Source organism: Oryctolagus cuniculus, chromosome 3 (assembly GCF_964237555.1).
Source record: "Oryctolagus cuniculus chromosome 3, mOryCun1.1, whole genome shotgun sequence".
Taxonomy (NCBI): domain Eukaryota; kingdom Metazoa; phylum Chordata; class Mammalia; order Lagomorpha; family Leporidae; genus Oryctolagus; species Oryctolagus cuniculus.
Window position 1 is genome coordinate 90,355,836 of NC_091434.1, and position 20,689 is coordinate 90,376,524.

General features: G+C 39.9%; 1 protein-coding gene across 48 annotated transcripts in view; it reads left to right on the plus strand.

Moving 5' to 3' along the window:
* Window positions 1–20,689, plus strand: part of NEB (nebulin) — a 217,416-nt gene that overhangs the window by 184,004 nt on the left and 12,723 nt on the right. For 6 of the 48 annotated variants that reach the window (XM_070070900.1, XM_070070902.1, XM_070070906.1 and 3 more), the window contains exons 140-151: window positions 194–298; window positions 2,636–2,740; window positions 4,159–4,269; window positions 4,680–4,790; window positions 5,249–5,362; window positions 6,221–6,325; window positions 7,272–7,376; window positions 8,625–8,729; window positions 9,403–9,495; window positions 10,677–10,769; window positions 13,136–13,228; window positions 13,714–13,806. In XM_070070900.1, coding sequence (XP_069927001.1) covers window positions 194–298; window positions 2,636–2,740; window positions 4,159–4,269; window positions 4,680–4,790; window positions 5,249–5,362; window positions 6,221–6,325; window positions 7,272–7,376; window positions 8,625–8,729; window positions 9,403–9,495; window positions 10,677–10,769; window positions 13,136–13,228; window positions 13,714–13,806 — 1,233 coding nt within the window. Of the gene's footprint in view, window positions 1–193; window positions 299–2,635; window positions 2,741–4,158; window positions 4,270–4,679; window positions 4,791–5,248; window positions 5,363–6,220; window positions 6,326–7,271; window positions 7,377–8,624; window positions 8,730–9,402; window positions 9,496–10,676; window positions 10,770–13,135; window positions 13,229–13,713; window positions 13,807–14,716; window positions 14,810–16,396; window positions 16,490–17,366; window positions 17,460–18,025; window positions 18,119–18,676; window positions 18,770–19,304; window positions 19,398–19,944; window positions 20,038–20,595; window position 20,689 lie in introns of all 48 variants that reach the window. The other 42 variants (XM_070070903.1, XM_070070905.1, XM_070070913.1 and 39 more) reach the window with 24 other exon arrangements.

Below are 20,689 nucleotides of genomic sequence, written 5' to 3' on the forward strand. Positions count from 1 at the left end.
TCTGCTATTAACTGACAATACTGGAATTAGATCTCCACCTTGTGAAACTTTTCCTTAACCCCCACCTAACCCTTGCGAATCTCAGTTTGGTCTTGACGATGCTGCTGTGAAACTGCCTAATCCTGAAGAGGAAACCAGGAGGGAGTGCTGAGCAGCTTTCCCACCAATGTCCCTTTTTTGCCCCTCCCCTCAGTACCAGTACAAGAAGAACTATGAGAAGAGTAAAGGCCACTACCACACAATCCCTGATAATCTGGAGCAGCTTCACCTAAAAGAGGCTACAGAATTACAGAGCATAGTAAGTTGATCCAGACTGATTTCTTTCCCCTAAGCACATTCATCTACAATGCCAAGAGACCTCATGCCCTCCCTCAAGGATAGGACTTATCCTTTTTTTTTTTTTTAAAGATTTATTTATTTTGAAAGAGTTAGTAGAAGAGACAGAGATCTCCCGTGTGCTGGTTCATTCCCCAAGATGGCTGTAATGCCCAGCACTGGGCTAGGCCGAAGCCAAGGGCCTTTATCTAGGGCTCCCACCTTGGCCATCTTACATTGCTTTTCCTAGGCCATTAGCAGGAAGCTGAATTAGAAGTGGAGCAACTGGAATATGAACTGGTACCCCAATGAGATGTTTGTGTTGCAGGTGGCAGCTTTACCTGCTATGCCACAATGCCAATCCCAGGACTTATCCTTTTAGTTGTCATTGTTTGAGAAAATAAAGATAGAAGGAGATTTGAATTTAGTAATATTTTGAAACACATTTTTCTGTTATAAATTATAACCCATATAACTACATTTTGTGGAGAGCATATTGTATTGTATACATGCACTGTGTGTTATTCCAGGTACTGACAGGGACTAGAAGCATAGATTGTTTTACAAGGGGGACAGACCCCTCTCAGTGATCCCAATGTTCCCCACGGGTGCTTCCCAGGTAGAGAAACACTACAGTCCATGATAGGAGGTCTGAGGAGGATTTTACGTAGACATGATCATTGATGGAGTCTCTAGGTATTTAAGAAATTGCTGAATTTGTAAAATAACTGAAGATTTTCTTAGGAAAGAACTTGCTATCATGTGATCTTTTGTTTAAAAAATTCAGCATTATGCAATACCCCATTTGGGCATTAAACAAGAGGGCTAACTCACTAGCAAGGTCCTCAAATCATCTGTAAAGTAGCCCGTGTCCCCTGGCCTCTATTCTGGTGTCTCAAGACAGCTGAGATGGAACACTGCAGTTAGAACCCTGTGTGAAGCAGGTCCTTCACCTTTCTTTCACTTCATCCACTGTGGTCTCTGAATGGTTTTATGGCTCCCCCATTCCTAATCATATTATGTGGATGACAGAATTGTCTTTATTTATTTTTTTTACAAAGGATGAATTTTTGTATTTGGAAGCAGAGTTACAGAGTGAGAGAAGGAGACACAGATCTTCCATTGCTGGTTAACTCCCCAAATGGCCGCAATGACCTGGGCTGGGCCAGGCTGAAGCCAGGAGCCCGGAGCTTCTTCCAGGTCTCCCAGATGGGTGCAAGGGCCCAAGGACCTAGGCAATCTTCTGCTGCTTTCCCAGGCACATTAGCACAGAGCTAGATCAGAAGTGGAGCAGCCGGGACTCAAATTGCCACCCATATGAGATGCCTGCACTGCAGGTTGTGGCTTGATCCGCTGCACCACAGTGCCGGCCCCAGGAATTGTCTTTCTAAACAGACTTGGGGATCCTTTGAGAATGCCAAATCAACATGTAAACTAGGTTTTTTTTTTGGTTTTTATATCAATTTATATTGTTTGTATTAAATATATGACTGGCCAGCGCTGTGGCGGAGCAGGCAAAGCTGCCATCTGCAGTGCTAGCATCCCACATGGGCGCCAGTTCGAGTCTTGGCTGCCCTACTTCCAATCCAGCTCTCTGCTATGGCCTGGGAAAGCAGTACAAGATGGCCCAAGTCCTTGGGCTCCTGCACCCGCGTGGGAGATTCAGAGGAAGCTCCTGGATCCTGGCTTTGGATCAACATAGCTCTGGCTGTTGTGGCCATCTGGGGAGTAAACCACTGGATGAAAGACCTCTCTCTCTTTGCCTCTCCTTCTCTCTCTGTTTAACTCTGACTTTCAAATAAATAAATAAAACTTTAAAAAACATATGACCAGTTATGACCCAGAGTTTTCTACTCACAAATAAAGTTGTATGAGTTATCTATTCAGTCAAGACCCTGAGTCTCTGATAAAAGTTCTTATGAAAGAAAAACTGAAAACTTTTACCAGAAATAATGATTAATAATGATTAACACTGTTAAAGTGTTCACTTCTATACATCAAACCTTGGCCAGCATTATCTATGGACAGTTTCCCCCATGCACTGGCATTTTTTTTGACTTTTGGCAATAAATCTTTTGTCTCCTTGAACTGAATCCAAATCCTGATTACACCTTCCCAATGGTAATGGTTTTTACCCAACCACACCCCCCACCGGCAACGACAAAAAAGGTACCAGATCTGAAACACAACAGGAATCTGTTTTGAGTGGCAAGGAGATGACATAACGGGTCAGTTAAAAAGTACTGTCCTTACACTGGTCTCTGGCTAGGTCTAGGAATTGCCTGGAGGAAGTATATCTAACAAGGCTTTTCATCACTAGGTGAAATACAAAGAAAAGTATGAAAAGGAACGGGGAAAGCCCATGCTGGACTTTGAAACACCAACATACATCACTGCCAAGGAGTCTCAGCAGATGCAGAGTGGGGTAAGTCCTACAAAACATACCACACCGCAGAGATACCGTCAAGCCAACAATGCACACGGACTTGCACAGCCACACATTTCCAGTCTCCTGTCATCCAAAAGGGGAATATGGTGTAAGTTCTTCACATGTGATCCCTAAAATCATTTCCATCCTAGAAACCATACAGTTTAGTTATTTGGAAAAAAAAAATCCAAGTAGTACATATTGACCATATATGTTTTATTTCAACAACCATTTTCATAAAATTAGAACAAAGCCAACTATTCCTATCTGTGGAACAAATTATACTGAATATAATTGAGTTTTTTTAACGAATGCAAAGCTCCTTCCACACAGAGGTGCCATTGGCTTTGGGATGCTCTGCTGTCAGTAGGATGTCTCAAACCAAAACAAACAAAGGGATCATGATCAAGATGTTTATCAAGAATCCAGAAAACCTCAAGTCAATGTGACATATTTCCCATTCTAAAATTGCAACACAAGCATTTTAAAAACATGTTTTTCATTTTAACCAAGAGTAGAGAGAAATGAAATCTTATTTTGAATCTTAGAAAGTCTGTTTTTATTGGGAAACAGATTTATTTGGAATTTCTGTTTGCCTGTCCTCCATGAGTTGTATCTCCAACTATAAAGATAAATGATTTCAATAAAAGCTAGGTATAAGTTTGTGGAACATTCTGGTGTACAATGCCAGGCAACCAAAAGTTTCAAATAGTTTGAAACAATTAGTGGAGTAAAGAATCTGTGGGGGTTCCTTGCACTATTCTTACAGTTTTTCTATAAACTTAAAATTCTGTTAAAATGAAAGAATGCAAAAATGGAGTTCCAACATCTACCCCAAGCCTCTCTGTGAGACCACCTATCCAGGGATTAGAAAAGAGACAGAGTAGGGGTTGGGAGAGTAGCTCTTTGTCTCAACCATGCCTCGTTGTCTGCCTGATCTATTCAGTGATGTTTTTAAGAAGGTCATGATTATGAAAAAGGCTGTTTGTAGTCAGTGTCCTCAGGCCCTTTCCTCTAGGCTTTGGTTTATTTTCTTCCCATGAGTAACCTTTAATTTTGAAATAAACTCTTTTGTCACCTTAAGAGAAATGTGGACTATTTCAGGAGAGATGACCATGGATTCAGTGCCCATCGCAAACGGCTACTCTTGTGGCGGAGAGCCAGCCCAGGCACGTTAAACAGAGGAGGGAGGGTCCCATCATAGTTTCTCAACCTCTGAGCTTCCTGGGGGCCATTTGCTCTCGACAAAATATTTCTAGAACAATCAGACATGTTTCAAATGTGTAATCATTACTAGAACTATGCATAAGAAGACATTTAAAGAAATAAGTGTTATATATTTTTTCTTCCTAGGATTGTGAAATGAATTGTGGCAGATTCTTTTTTAACTTGCCTTTCCTTCCTACTCATATTAGAAAGAATATAGGAAAGAGTATGAAGAGTCCATTAAAGGCAGAAACCTGACGGGCCTGGAGGTCACGCCTGCTTTATTACATGTCAAATATGCAACCAAAATAGCCAGCGAGGTAGTGCCCACTTGGTCTTTTCTTTCCCTCTTGACCCAAATAATTGCACTAATGACACTCATCAATGTGCTCCTTCTACCACTTCCATCCCCACCTAACTGTGGGTTTCAAGCTGGGTTCACAAGTGTTTGGTACTACCACCTAATCCATTACCCATGTTAATTCTTCTAATTTTTAAATTGAATACCTAATAATATATGCTTACCTTAGCATTCTATTAATTTCTAGTTGTTTATTTGATATTTAATATTAACCTATGAATCTTATACCCTTACTTTATTCATATCTTTACTTACCCAACCTTGAGTTTAAAAATTGGAAGAGTTTACTTTTTACATTTTTGGCTTTTCACTTAAGAGGAACAACCCAGGCTGTCTTGTCAGTGTTGTTGCTTTTATTTTGTGACATAGAAAGAATACAGGAGAGATCTAGAGGAGAGCATCCGTGGGAAGGGGCTCACTGAAATGGAAGATACACCTGACATGCTGAGAGCAAAGAATGCCACCCAGATCCTCAATGAGGTAGGCCCACAGCCAACTGCATGTGTCTAATTCATATAGCATCTTCATCCCTTCCTCGCCAAGTTATGCTAGAAATAGAGAGGAGAGAGTTTTTAAACTTCAAGTTCCATAGTTAGCACAATATTTCACCATCAAAAATATATCTCAACTTCTGGTGAGTACATACTAAAATACTGTCTTTACAGTGGTTATCATAACCTCTTATTACTCTATTATTCTTATTTAATCTTGATACATTTGGTGTGTTCATTTAAATTTAAACACTACACTGGAGTGGTAAGTACATAAATTTCATCCTAGTTGTGTACCAAGCCAGATTTAAAATTTGCTTTCAGTGTTAACTTTTTAAGTAGAAAAGGCTGAAAATATTTAAAAGGAGGCCTTTTATATTCACTCTATGCATTTATTTTATGCTAGTTGAAATTAACCTTTTTTCATTTTTTAAAATGCTACTACAGAAAGAATATAAGAGAGACCTGGAGCTGGAAGTCAAAGGAAGAGGCCTGAATGCCATGGCCAATGAAACTCCAGATTTTATGAGGGCCAGGAATGCTACTGATATTGCCAGCCAGGTGAGTGTTTCCATTCTGAGTCAATCTTTCAAGAAACTAGCTGCGATGATAAGGAGGTAGCATTGTCTCGGTTATCTTTTGTTTTCTTTTTTAGCATTTATTCAGTGAAAGAAATATACAGGCTCTTGGCTTCAGCCTAGCACAACCCCAGCCATTGCGGTCTTTTGGGGAGTAAACCAGCAGATGGAAGATCTCTGTGTATCTTTCCCCTTCTCTCTATAACTCTGCCTTCCAAATAAATTTTAAAAATCTTTTAAAAAGCAAAAACCCATGAGACTAAATCACACACCCCAATCCCCTTGCCTTTCCCAGCTTTCTGCTTCTCTGAGTCTATGAGCAACAGGGATGTTCAGAGCAAAGAGCAGAAGTTGGGAAAATGAAACTGCTGCTTTGAGCTGAGGCAGGCTCTGACATCCTGGCCTTGTTTATTAGTCAACCTATTTCACATTCAGCATCAGGAATTCCTTGCTTAGAATATTTTAGGAATTCTTTGTTTCCCTTCCTTTCAAGGCCTAAATTTGAAGGTCTTTGGGCATCCTACCTTGTCTAATGTTAATTGGTCTGGGTCTTTTGTTTGCTCTCAAGTAACCAATCCATGCTTAAATATGTGTTGATTATCTGTCTCTTGCCCATGTCCCACCTTGCACCCAACTAAATAATAAATCTTTCAATAGCTGGGACCTTCTTTGTGTTTCTAACTTTAGTATAGCTATGTCCATGATAGGAAGCAATGTCTGTTGAATGGCAAATGAATTAGTCTCTCTGGAAAAAGAAATACTGATCCCCTCTCAATCAAACCAAGCCAACAAATGTTTGCACATCGTATATTTTACCCAACTGCTGAATGTCCTTTTACAGATTAAGTACAAGCAATCAGCAGAAATGGAAAAAGCCAATTTCACTTCTGTGGTTGACACTCCCGAGATCATTCACGCCCAGCAAGTCAAGAACCTTTCAAGCCAGGTAAGGATATACATCAGAATCCCACAGACTGCCTCCCCTCTGCACATTTACGCCTGCAGAAGCTTCTTCAAATTATAGTTTCTTCCCAATAAGGCAAAAGGGTTTGTCTAGGATGTGGTTTTGAGTCAGAGTTGAGATTTCTCTATCAAATTTGTAATAGATTATAGAAAAGAATTTTAAGGTACTAAAGGTCTCTGACATGGAATAACTCATAATGAATCACTATTTTATATGTCAAGTTTCTTATAACAAGCATGTAAAATTTGCGTGCAAATCTCAAAAACGGCCCATACTATATGACCAATCACCTCTAACAAAATTGAGACTGTGTCATCAACTCTAGCCACACAATCTAATCCCGATTCCTCCCATGATGGATAATTTTCACCTTCCCACAAAAAAAGAGCCTAGGGCTGGTGCAAGTCAAGGAAGCCCAAGGAAGAGTCCATGGCGGCTGCCTAGGTCGGTCCGTCTTGCAGAGTTGCCAGTCCCACAGTTTTCTACAGCATTAGAAACACCCTTAGGGCTTGCCAGGAGGCTCAGTCCTGGAGCCGGAAGCCCTGATCACACCTGCTTGAGGTTAGCAAAATCTCATCACCAGCAAAGACTGGATTTTGAGAGCCTCTTATCACTTCTGTTTCTGGCTCCTGGCCAACTGGCTCTGTAGCTCAGCAAGGAGGACGGCCTCTCAAGGCATGCCCCTGGCTCTCCCTGAGCCTCCACGCCTGGAACCCCACTCCTGTGGACCACCTGGCAGTGGGTCCTCTTCATACCTTCTCCTGGGAAGAAAAGACGGAATTCTGTGACAGCATGCTGCTTTGCACCCTCCCAACATCCGAGACAGTCAAGAAGACACAAAGCACTTTCCCTCTGCTGAGCCAGAGGCCATTTGGAGTCCCATTATCCCTATAGCGTTCATCTCCTTATTTCTTGGAATCTATTCCAGAAAAAGTACAAGGAAGATGCTGAGAAGTGCATGTCATATTATGAGACTGTGTTGGACACTCCAGAAATGCAGAGAGTCCGGGAGAACCAGAAGAACTTCAGCCTTGTAAGTTGTTCTGATGCAAGGCATAGCCCACCCCTACCATGATGCGGATGAGGAGCCCTCAACAACTCCATCCATGCTCCAGGAAATATGTACTCAGCTCTTCTCTGAGCTCACCTTAAATTTCAATCTGAAAGACTCATCTCTTAGTTTATTGGTGGCTTCCTGTCTCTCAACATGTACTACCACCATCTTCCATTAGCAGTGACATCCTCTTTTTCAGTTGAAAACCTAATCTTGTACATTTTAAGGTTTTAAAAATGAGTGTCGCTGGCACCACGGCTCACTAGGCTAATCCTCCACCTAGTGGCGCCGGCACACCGGGTTCTAGTCCCAGTCGGGGAGCCGGATTCTGTCCCGGTTGCCCCTCTTCCAGGCAAGCTCTCTGCTGTGGCCAGGGAGTGCAGTGGAGGATGGCCCAAGTCCTTGAGCCCTGCACCCCATGGGAGACCAGGATAAGTACCTGGCTCCTGCCATTGAATCAGCGCGGTGCGCCAGCCGCAGCAGGCCGGCCGCGGCGGCCATTGGAGGGTGACCCAACGGCAAAGGAAGATCTTTCTCTCTCTCTCTCTCTCTCTCACTCTCACTGTCCACTCTGCCTGTCAAAAAAAAAACAAACAAACAAACAAACAAACAAAAAAAAAAAAAAAAAAAAAAAAACAGCAGAAGATGCCCCAAGTGGTTGGGCCCCTGCTACCTACATGGGAGACTTGGATGAGGCTCCTGGCTCCTGACTTCAGGCTGGCCCAGCCCTGGCCATTGTGGGCATTTAGGGAGAGTGTCTGTCTGTCTGTCTCTCTTTGTAACTCTGCCTTTCAAATAAATCAGTCTTTTAAAAACCAAAAGCAAAACAGTTGGTCAATAGGCTCAACAAGCTAATCCTCCGCCCCTCTTCCAGGCCAACTCTCTGCTGTGGCCAGGGAGTGCAGTGGAGGATGGCTCAAGTCCTTGAGCCCTGCACCCCATGGGAGACCAGGAGAAGCACCTGGCTCCTGCCATTGGATCAGCGCGGTGTGCCGGCCGAAGCGCGCCAGCCATGGCGGCCATTGGAGGGTGAACCAATGGCAAAAAGGAAGACCTTTCTCTCTGTCTCTCTCTCACTGTCCACTCTGCCTGTCAAAAAAAAAAAAAAAAAAAAAGAGTGTCTTCCCAAAATTCTTCTTTAAAAATTTCCCTTTGGCTATCATAAGACAGTTAAAATATTTAAAACAATATTGAAATCTTAACAAGATATTTACTCTTTCTTCATAGCTGCAATACCAGTGTGACCTTAAAAACAGTAAAGGAAAAATTACAGTTGTTCAAGACACGCCAGAAATACTGCGTGTTAAAGAAAATCAAAAGAATTTCAGCTCGGTATATTTACTATTTATTTTCCATTGAAGCTAACCTAATAATTCCATTCTCTTCGTAAAAGAAAAAATACTAGCCTGTATCACACTGATACAGACAATTAACATCTAACACACCTAGTTAATATTAGCAATGGTTTGTTAAAATTCCCCATACTTTGCTCCAGAATCATCACTCCAGAAACTATTTGAAATAACAACTTAAATCTGCTAACAAAGTAACTTTTCTTTTTACATTTTTAATCCCAGCACAGTAACATGTGTTGTCTTGCTCCAGAAGATGTTTATTTATTTATTTTTTTTACATTGTGATTTCTTTTCTTATCCCTTCCCAAAATAATTGACTGACTTTGCATTTCTTTAATGGAATTTGTGTTTTACTTGGGAGTGGTTTTTGTTTTCGTGGTTAATCAACAGTTTCTGTTTTTTCTTATCCTGTATTAATACCTGCAATAATCTTAAAAGAAACCTCAAGATCTGGAAAGTGATTTGTGCTGATACATGATTGAGTCACTGGTGCTGACCAGGGAGGCATCACAGGCAGTGCTCGGGCACTTGCCCAAGAACATTGTCTAGTGTGCTTTGTTTTCACAGAAGCCAAGTGTCCTAGACTTTCTCCAGGAATCGTGGGGTTTTCCTTTCTTCTGTGTAACACTCTCCTGATTCTGAATGCCCAGGTTTTATATAAAGAGGATGTCTCACCTGGAACAGCAATTGGAAAGACACCGGAGATGATGAGAGTGAAGCAAACCCAGGACCACATTAGCTCGGTAATGGCACGATGCACTCACTCACTCACTCACTCTCTGCTTCCCTTTGAATACTTACAATGATTATTAACTGTATTCAAAAACTTTGTCAACAGAAATAGCTGATTTGGCTAAATAGGTGCTTAAGGTCCATCACCACATAGCGATCAGAGGCATCTCATACGCTGTGCAATGCCATGGTAGATTTCATGAGGGTCAGGTTAGAGATGGAAATTGAAGAAGGTTTTAAGAAAGTAGACAGTGTTAGAGACAAGGCATTAACCTTCCTAGATACATGCATATGAATTTAGCTGTCCTAGTTAAATGAACTGCTGGGTATAAAAACCCTAGCGTTCACTAGTCCTTTCTTATCTGTGTTTTCACTTTCCATGATTTTAGTTATACAATCAATTGGGGTCTGAAAATACCTAAGTTTTGAATTGCAAGCCATTCTGTGTAGTGTGATGAGATATTACAATACCTTGCAATGTCCCACATGAGACTTGAATCATTCCTTTGTCCAGAGTATCCATGCTGTATAAACTACCCCTCTATTAGTCACTTCATTTTACTTAATAGTCGCCCCAAAGTGCAGACTAGTGATGTTGGCAGTTCAGATAGACCAAAGAGAAGCCATAAAGTACTTCCTTTAAGTGAAAATGTGAAAGTTCTCAATAAGAAAAAAATCAGATGTTGAGATTGCTGAGATCTATAATACATTTAGGAAATTATGAAGAAAGAAAAATCCACTCTAGTTTTGTTGTCACACCTCAGACTGCTTACAACATGGCCACAGTGCATCAGAGTTAAGATGGAAAAGGCATTCAACTTATATATGTATGTATGTACAGGAAAAATAACATAGTATATCCCGAGTTTTGGGCACACACCAGAGGTCCTACAATGTATAAGATAAGGGAGGGGCTGCTGTGTACAAGAAAGCCAAGTAGTTACCAGTCTGAGTGGAGATCCCTACCTTTGCTTTCAAAGAGTCAAGACAGAGACCAAGCATCCCTGGCCTCAGAAGTGTTCTCCTCTAACCCAGTATCAGAATGTGTCCCATTCATACTAAGTATAGAGCTTGGTCTATTTAAACTGCCACTTTAAAAAAAATTGTGGGTCTGCTAATCAAGCATGCATATGTTGGGGAGAATAACTATTATGTGTGTAAATAATACCTTTTCCCATTTTCGCATCTGCAGGTGAAGTATAAGGAAGCAATTGGACAAGGAACTCCAATCCCTGACCTGCCTGAAGTGAAACGTGTCAAGGAGACTCAGAAGCACATTAGCTCGGTAAAGGCCCACACCCTCAGCACTGGTTTGTGTGACTGGGCGCGTCCCGGTTTCTTCCCCTAGCTCCCTCTCAGGCCTTCTTCTACCAAGGCCCTCGCCCGCCTTGGGGGTGTTGTGAATCCTCCCTTGGTCCTGAAGGGGCAGTACAGGCTGAGAAAGTAGATAAGAAGCCTGCCTTTGCATCATCACAGAGCAGAAGGGACTTGAATTACTGATCATTATGCTTCCATTTCTAAAGTCAAATGTGCAAACGATAGTAATAAGGTTACAGAGATGACCTTAACCCAAGCCTATACATGTGAGTTGTCTTTAAAAAGTTCATAGAAAATATGCGTTATGAGAAAACTACGCCTGGATTTCAAATTTTTTGCACCAAACATTTTAACATTCTTTTTCCACGGGTTTTTTGAATATTCTCATAATACACATAAGAATCATATAAAATGATTGTTTTGTATATATTTATGAATGATAGGATTCCTCAGTGCCCAGGAGTACCCCAGGTAGTCTTGTGAAGTCTGCAGCCGTCTTTCCCTTTCCAGCTTTCTTGCCTTGTGTTCTCTGCTCTCGTCTTGTAAGCACAGTACCTGTTTCAGGCACTGGCTGTCATCCACCTTATAGAGGAAGCCAGCTCTCTAAAAGAAACATCAGGTACCTGTGCATAGTGTGTATTGGGTTAGGGGATCCCCTAGACCTGGACCATCAGGTTAGCTTAAGCTTTTCCTGACCTGTCAAGTGAGCCCCAATTCTGCACACCCCCCCCTTTCCCAGATTCTAAGTAGTAGCTAGCTACTTCCAAGAGACTATGTGAGCTCTAGGGATTGGCTCTTGGCCAACATAAATGAGCACCTTGCTCTTAGAGAGCCCCCTGGTCGTTGGAGGACTGAGCACTCATTGATTTCCACTGGAAGATACTGGATCATTTCTTTTGCAGGTTACATGTTCTGAATTCCTTGTGGTACGAACTTCATTAGAGTTTTGGGGCCATGGCCCGTTTGTTTCTCTGATTTGTAGTATCGTGCTTTTCCCTAATTTTGTTTTTTCTGTTGTCTGTGATCAGTCCTGCTGCTTTCTTGGGTAAAGGATAAAGAAACACAACCTTGTTATCAAGACAGCAGATTATCAAAGATGCTGAAAAGTTTCTGAGCAAAACAAAGATACCACTAGCTTGTTAGTGATTTTAGGAAATAATCTGTGACACAAACTCCTAGGTTTTTTGCCTTGCTTCCCACCCCATGTACTAGTACATGATAGAATCAGATCATTTAAAAAGAATTGATGCATTCAGTTCACAGACTGAAAATTCTGAACATTAAGAAGGAAGGAGGGCCTGGCATTGTGGCACAGGATAGGCTGCCACTTGGGAGGTTCACATCTCCTATCAGAGTGCCTGGTTCAGGTCCTGGCTACTTCACTTTCCATCTTGTTTCCTGCCAGAAAGGTGATGGCCTAAGGACTTGAGTTCCTGCCACCCACATTAAAGACCTGGATGGAGCTCCTGGCTCCTGACTTTGGCCTGGCCCAGCCCCAGCTGTTGGAGGCATCTGAAGAGTGAACCAGTGGATGGAAGATTGATCTCTCTCTCTGTCAATCTGCCTTTCAAATACATAAATATTTATTTAAAAAAAAAATAGGAAGTGGAAGGAAGGAGACAAGAGGCTGAGAAAGTAGATGTATCTTACTCTTTTAAAATTTACAGTACTTTGAAACTAACTCCAAAAAATACTATTCTATTGTTTTGAATACCCATTCAAAAAACACCATTATATGTGATCAAGCAATCATCAGTACAGACTTCAGGGAAAGATTTTTCCTGACAAACTGATTAAGTCTCTTCATATCAAAGATACCTACAGACTAAGAACCAGCTAGGAATTATGATTAGAAAATAGGAATAACTAGGAATTATTAGGAAAAATTAGCAATTATGATCAGAAAATAAAAAGAAAATTCTTAGCAACAGTATTATAGATTATATATTATTATATTTTGGAAAATTTTAAACCAAGCACCCTATTTATTAAGTTCAAGTCTATCTCAGTCCCACTTTATTCAAGACACAAATACTGAATGTAATGATGTTTAGATTTTTCTCATTATTAAATGTATTGTCATTATTTAATGCATTTTAGGAATGCACTATGTGTTGGCTGCAAAAAATGCATTATTTAGTTCTTGGTGTTTATAACAGTAAACTAAATACTTAGAAGAATATAAAAATTTATGGAATTTCTTTTCCTTATTCCTTGAGTGTCATATGTGAAAGGTTGTTTTTACAAGTTCCCACCAAATAGCCTCCATGTAGTGGTAACCTGAAGGATTTATGGTTATTTTACCTTTTGGGGTATTCTAATTATTTTCTACAGGTTATGTACAAAGAAAACTTGGGAACAGGCATTCCAACCACTGTCACTCCAGAGATTGAGAGAGTCAAACGCAATCAAGAGAACTTTAGCTCGGTATTTACAAATATATCAAATAAAAAACTACTGCCCTTTTAAAAAATTTACCAGAATAACCATCACCCTTTTTAAAAAAAATAACATCTTAACAAATTCTGTGTGTGTTTGTGTGTATTACCTGACCAAATCATCTCAACTTAATACAAAATGACCCACTTTTCTGATTTCCTTTAACATTTTCACCAACTGACCAGTGTGAGTAGTTAGATCTGAAATACCATAAGCAGAATTAACATAGGATTCCTCATCATTATACTCATTTCTCATAACTCAGTGCTTTCCGTTACCCCCTTCCAGCCTTAGAATTAGCACTGTAGAGTTCTGACTCAAAATTGTGAAGTTAAAAAAGTAAAAGCATTGTCCGTACTAAATATTATTTACTAATGAAAGATTAGCTCCTTACCACACCCGATGTTCTTCTCCTTTCCTTAGCCTTTGTGCTTGTTTTGAATGTCTTCTGGATACTTTCTTGTATCTCACAGGTTTTGTACAAAGAAAATCTGGGGAAAGGAACCCCAACAGCTATCACTCCAGAGATGGAGAGAGTCAAACGCAATCAAGAGAACTTTAGCTCGGTATTTCTTAGGGGACGAAAAAAAAATCCCTTAATATTTTTAACACATTACAAATGTAAAATTACTAAATTCATATAATGAAAAGTAAAATATTATCTCAGTTTTCAGTACAAATCTAATGTAGTATTTACTTTAGCTCTGGTGTGAAATTTTAACTGCATTTCTCTAAAACATAGCTATTCATCACTTCCCTTAAAATCCTGTCATACTCATTATTTCCTTCTTCCAGTCCTCTTTTAATAACAATAGGTGTTTCTAACCGGTGTGGCACAAATCAAAAGTAAAACCTAACACCTCTTCAAAATGATGTTAATTGGAATTTTCTTTGTTTGTTGTGTTTTTGTTTGATGCATTGTATTTGTAGCTTTTCTTTATAATGTGATTCTTAAGCATTTTTATTCAGAGATAACACAGCAGTTCAGTTACTGAGAAATACAAATTTACTTTTCTCATTTATTTTTTTGTACAAGATATAAATGAGCTTTCCTTTGGAATATTTTCAAGATCAATGAAAGCAGTAATTTAGCTTCTACTATTAATGTTTATTTTGTTCCCCCAACACTATCTGCCTACCTGTCTTTTTCTTTTCATCCTTCTTTCCTTTCCCTAATTAAATGCTCCCAACATTTTCTTATAGATATTAATTTTAGTTAACTTGAATACTATTTGCTGAGACCTAATCCTGTAGTCTTTGAGGAGATACATCAAGCCACTCTGACCTGGCCAGTCAGGGACAGAGAGCGTGCTGTGAATGGCTCGATATCCAGGGCAGCCTAGAGTGGCTCCACTTCTTAAAGGTTTATTTTATGCTATCATAAAAAACCAAAAAAATACATTGAGACTTTTTAAAGTTCAGATCTACCTAAAAGCTGGCTTCAGGCTGATGTGACTGTTGGTTTTGTACACACAGATATTGTACAAAGAGAACTTGAGCAAGGGGACACCCCTACCTGTGACTCCTGAGATGGAGCGAGTCAAACGCAATCAAGAAAACTTTAGCTCGGTATTTGGAAGAAAGCTCCCTTAACTCCATATTAAACAAAATAATTTCTATAAAACAAACTTCTGTTTGTCCCTTTATAATAATCAATTTAACAAATTCTTTCTTAAAAATCTCACTGAGGCCTTCCCTTTTCTGGATCTTTTACTCACCATCTGATTCTAGTATTTTATATTTTCTACACTAGTCCATTAAAACTTTTGATTCCTTCTCTTTTCATCTGTATGTTATGCTGGGACTTTGGAAGTTAATTTCTTTCCGGACAGAAGCCGAACCTGTGACTCTTTTTATCTAATGTTTCTGGGTTAGCATTGCAAGAAAGGATACCAGGCTGGAGGCCACATATAGAATTCATGGCTCTTGAGAACAGGAGTCACCTGAACTTAGATACTATTCACATATATATAAAGATTAGCACCCAAAAAAAGTCACTCTTTTCACAGTATTAGAAACAAAAGAATCTTATTTTGAAACTTATTCTAAACATGCCATTTCATGAGTAAAAATTCAGGCCTTCTGATTTCTTGTAAAACATACAGATCAGATCATTAATGTATGGTCAGTGTTATTGTCTCTTCTATCATTATTGTTCTTCCTGTAAAAAAATCTAATTCCCAAATAGTCTGATGCTTCTACACAAAGATCGTAAATTCTCATGTCCTTAAGATGGAGAAACAAATGTCAGTAGGAAAATGACTAAATTTACTTTTGAAGGTAGGGGAATTAATCTAAATGTTTTTCATTGTAAGCTGAAATATTTTCAAAAAGTTTGATTCTTTAACATAACTTTCAGTAACTTTGGTCCCACTTTCTTTTTGTTTTTAATTACTACCTACTAACAACCTTTCAATTGTGTTAAATTTCAATGTAAGTTAATATGTCTTTTGGAATGTTATTTTCTCTGGATTCATTATTACTGTTTATGAAAGGTTTGCACCAATTTTCAAAATTATCTTCAGGTTATTTCATTCTATATTAAAGTACACCAATATTTGGTCATAGCCAACCAGGGTAACTTGGGTAACCATTTCTGCTCATTTTCATACAGGTTGCATTTATGCAGATTTGTCCAGTGGTGCATAAGCCTTTTAGATTCTGTGGGAAATAAACAATACCATATATTAAAACACTGACTATATAACTGACCATTTCTACAACTTGAACTTACTCAATGAAGACCAATTTTGCCATATTGCATAGATTTTGGCCTGTGGTTTTAATTATCTATTATACTGTAAGACAAACCTGCATAGGGCAAATAAATGTTAATCTATTTCAAAAAATAATTTTTCTATTGTACATTGAGCAGTTCAGGGCTCTGATAAAATTATTTGTATTCTTTCCTTTAATTCTAAACAGAAAACAATTTTATATATGGGATCCAATAAAAATGAGCATCAAAAATTCCTAGCAATTCAGCTAAGGAAATACAAAACATGTTCTCACCTAAATCTGTGCTTGAACAAAGAGGTGCACTAGGTGAAATCTGCATTTCCTGTTTGATGTCTGTAGTCTCAAAGTAGGTTCCCCAGGATACAGGGCCATTTTTATTGCTCTTGTTTTTTCTGGATGTTTTCTTGTGTCACACAGGTGTTGTATAAAGAAAACCTTGGAAAAGGAATTCCAATCCCCATCACTCCAGAGATGGAGAGAGTCAAACACAATCAAGAAAACTTTAGCTCGGTATTAAAAAAAAAAAAAAAAAGAAAAGAAAAAAACCTAACTATTTTTAAAACATTAAAAAAAGACCAATAACCAGATTTTTAAGAGTCTAATCAACTCATCCCAATTAAAATCTGACCGACCCGTCTTCTTCCCAATTTAATACTGCCACTTCCTGTGAATCAGTTTCCCCATTTTGGTTAAACATTAACATATAATCAGTTGGCTTAAACAAATTTTTTTAAAAGGTGTTTGGTATTACATTCCAGTTTGTAAAACCGTAACATTCTCAGTGACTAAGTATCCTGCTTTGGCAAGTTTTATTTGAAAGTAAAGCTTTAAAACATGATTCTGCAAAGGTCTGACTGTTGGCCTTATTTCCTATCTAACCTTCTCTGTCTTTACTGGTATTTGCAGATATTTTCAAGTTTGTTTTTTTAGCATCTTGCACTTGCCCCCCATTGGCCTTAAAGATAATTCTTCCTGATATGTCCAACTAAAAATTAAATCCTTTTGACTTCTTTTGAAAGACAGCAAAAGAAGATGTATGTATCTATCTTCATATATGTTTATAAAACTCAAATATCCCAATGTGGTTTATTAATAGCATTTCCAAATCAAAAATAACTTCCTTGATTTTCTTTGTCTCTTGTCTGTTTCTATTTTTTTTTCCCTCCTTATAACAAGCTGGGGAAGGCTAATTGCGGCTTTCCATGGTGCTGCCGAGATTAGTTCAAGCAACAAAAATAACAAAATTTTCTTTTCCTATTCTTAGTTTTGCTGCGTTCCTTTGCCTTTAGGATCTGCTAGTCCCTTTCCTCTAACTCCCCTCCTCCTAAGTCTCCAGAAGGGGAAAGTGCCTGACTGCTCCTGTTCTGGATGCTTTCTTACCACACAGGTGCTATACAAGGAAAACCTGGGGACAGGAATTCCAGTGCCCATCACTCCAGAGATGGAGAGAGTCAAACACAATCAAGAAAACATTAGCTCGGTACTCTGCAAACCAGGGGGAAGAAGATGCTACTTAACCTCAATTTTCAACTGACCCTTAACATTTACTCTTTTTTTAAAACCCTCTTCCCTTCCTTTGCTTCTAAATGTATCCTACTTTGCAAAACGACATACTATCTCATTTTGTTAACACAGTACATTTTAGTTTTTACTTCTTCATCTTATATCTTTACATATTTAAAACAATAACGAGCCTTTAGTTGGTGTGGATAAAAACAAAGCCAAGTGTTAACCATTTCAAATCCTGGTGTGATTATTTAGGAGGCACCGTGCTCATGCAAATGAAGAGAATAACCCGGATAACTCCAACAGCTTTCTCCCAGCAGCTGAGGGGTTTGCTCCCTGGAGGGTGTGGGTGCCCCATCCCAATAATGGCTTCTGTGAAAGCTGTACAGAAGCCATACAGGGCATCTGTCAGCCTAACTCCTGGCTCCTTGCACTCCTGTGTCATTTTGTAGCAAGGAAGCTACTAGCTTTACCCACAATGCCCCACAACAAATGGAATGTCACTTATGGCTGTTTCTCTGATGCCCTCTCATTGCACAGGTGCTATACAGAGAAAACATGGGCAAGGGGACCCCTTTACCTGTCACTCCTGAGATGGAGAGAGTCAAACACAATCAAGAAAACATTAGCTCGGTACTCTGCAAACCAGGGGGAAGAAGATGCCCTTAACCTCAGAATTAAACTAAACCTTAACACTTACTCCTTTTTAAAAGTATACCCACTTCCCTTCCTTTGCTTCTAATGGATCCTATTTTGCAAAACGACATACTGGCTCATTTCGTTAACACAGTTCACTTTCATTTTTACTTCATCTGATGCTTTTAAACATTTGAAATGAACCTGTAGTTGGTGTGGATAACAACAAAACCAAGTGTTAACCATTTCAAGTCCTGGTGTGATTGTTCAGGAAGCCGCGTGCTCATACAAGTGAAGAGAATAACCCGGATAACTCCGACAGCTTTCTCCCAGCAGCTGAGGGGTTTGCTCCCTGGAGGGTGTGGGTGCCCCATCCCAATAATGGCTTCTGTGAAAGCTGTACAGAAGCCATACAGGGCATCTGTCAGCCTAACTCCTGGCTCCTTGCACTCCTGTGTCATTTTGTAGCAAGGAAGCTACTAGCCTTACCCATAATGCCCCACAACAAATGGAATGTCCTTACAGCTGTTTCTCTGATGCCCTCTCATTGCACAGGTGCTATACAGAGAAAACATGGGCAAGGGGACCCCTTTACCTGTCACTCCTGAGATGGAGAGAGTCAAACACAATCAAGAAAACATTAGCTCGGTACTCTGCAAACCAGGGGGAAGAAGATGCCCTTAACCTCAGAATTAAACTGAACCTTAACACTTACTCCTTTTTAAAAAATGTCTTCCTTTCCTTTGCTTCTGTTGTATCCTACATTGCAATTTCAAAATAGTTTACTTTGATTTTTAGTTCAGCTGATATTTTTTAAAGATTAAAAAATAACGACCCTTTAGTTGGCGTGGATAACAACAAAACTAGAGTTAACCACTTTAAACTCCCATGTGATTATTTAGGAGGCACCGTGCTCATGCAAATGAAGAGAATAACCTGGATAACTCCAACAGCTTTCTCCCAGCAGCTGAAGGGTTTGCTGCCCTGCAGGGTGTGGGTTCCCCATCCAGTAACAGCTTCTGTGAAAGCTGTACAGAGCCATACAGGGCATCTGTCAGCCTAACTCCTAGCTCCTTGCACTCCTGTGTCATTTTGTAGCAAGGAAGCTGACCTTACCCATAATGCCCCACAACAAACGGAATGTCACTTATGGCTGTTTTTCTCATGCCCTCTCATTGCACAGGTGCTATACAGAGAAAACATGGGCAAGGGGACCCCTTTACCTGTCACTCCTGAGATGGAGAGAGTCAAACACAATCAAGAAAACATTAGCTCGGTACTCTGCAAACCAGGGGGAAGAAGATGCCCTTAACCTCAGAATTAAACTAAACCTTAACACTTACTCCTTTTTAAAAGTATACCCACTTCCCTTCCTTTGCTTCTAATGGATCCTATTTTGCAAAATGACATACTGGCTCATTTCGTTAATACAGTTCACTTTCATTTTTACTTCATCTGATGCTTTTAAACATTTGAAATGAACCTGTAGTTGGTGTGGATAACAACAAAACCAAGTGTTAACCATTTCAAGTCCTGGTGTGATTGTTCAGGAAGCCGCGTGCTCATACAAGTGAAGAGAATAACCCGGATAACTCCAACAGCTTTCTCCCAGCAGCTGAGGGGTTTGCTCCCTGGAGCGTGTGTGTTCCCCATCCCAGTAATGGCTTCTGTGAAAGCTGTACCTGGCATCTGTCAGCCTAACTCCTGGCTCCTTGCACTCCTGTGTCATTTTGTAGCAAGGAAGCTACTAGCCTTACCCATAATGCCCACAACAAACGGAATGTCACTTACGGCTGTTTTTCTCATGCCCTCTCATTGCACAGGTGCTATACAGAGAAAACATGGGCAAGGGGACCCCTTTACCTGTCACTCCTGAGATGGAGAGAGTCAAACACAATCAAGAAAACATTAGCTCGGTACTCTGCAAACCAGGGGGAAGAAGATGCCCTTAACCTCAGAATTAAACTAAACCTTAACACTTACTCCTTTTTAAAAGTATACCCACTTCCCTTCCTTTGCTTCTAATGGATCCTATTTTTTGCAAAACGACATACTGTCTCATTTTGGTAACACAGTACATTTTAGTTTTTACTTCTTCATCTTATATCTTTACATATTTAAAACAATAACAAGCCTTTAGTTGGTGTGGATAAAAACAAAACCAAGTGTTAACCATTTCAAATCCTGGTGTGATTGTTCAGGAAGCCGCGTGCTCATACAAGTGAAGAGAATAACCCGGATAACTCCAACAGCTTTCTCCCAGCAGCTGAGGGGTTTGCTCCCTGGAGGGTGTGTGTTCCCCATCCCAGTAATGGCTTCTGTGAAAGCTGTACCTGGCATCTGTCAGCCTAACTCCTGGCTCCTTGCACTCCTGTGTCATTTTGTAGCAAGGAAGCTACTAGCCTTACCCATAATGCCCACAACAAACGGAATGTCACTTACGGCTGTTTTTCTCATGCCCTCTCATTGCACAGGTGCTATACAGAGAAAACATGGGCAAGGGGACCCCTTTACCTGTCACTCCTGAGATGGAGAGAGTCAGACACAATCAAGAAAACATTAGCTCGG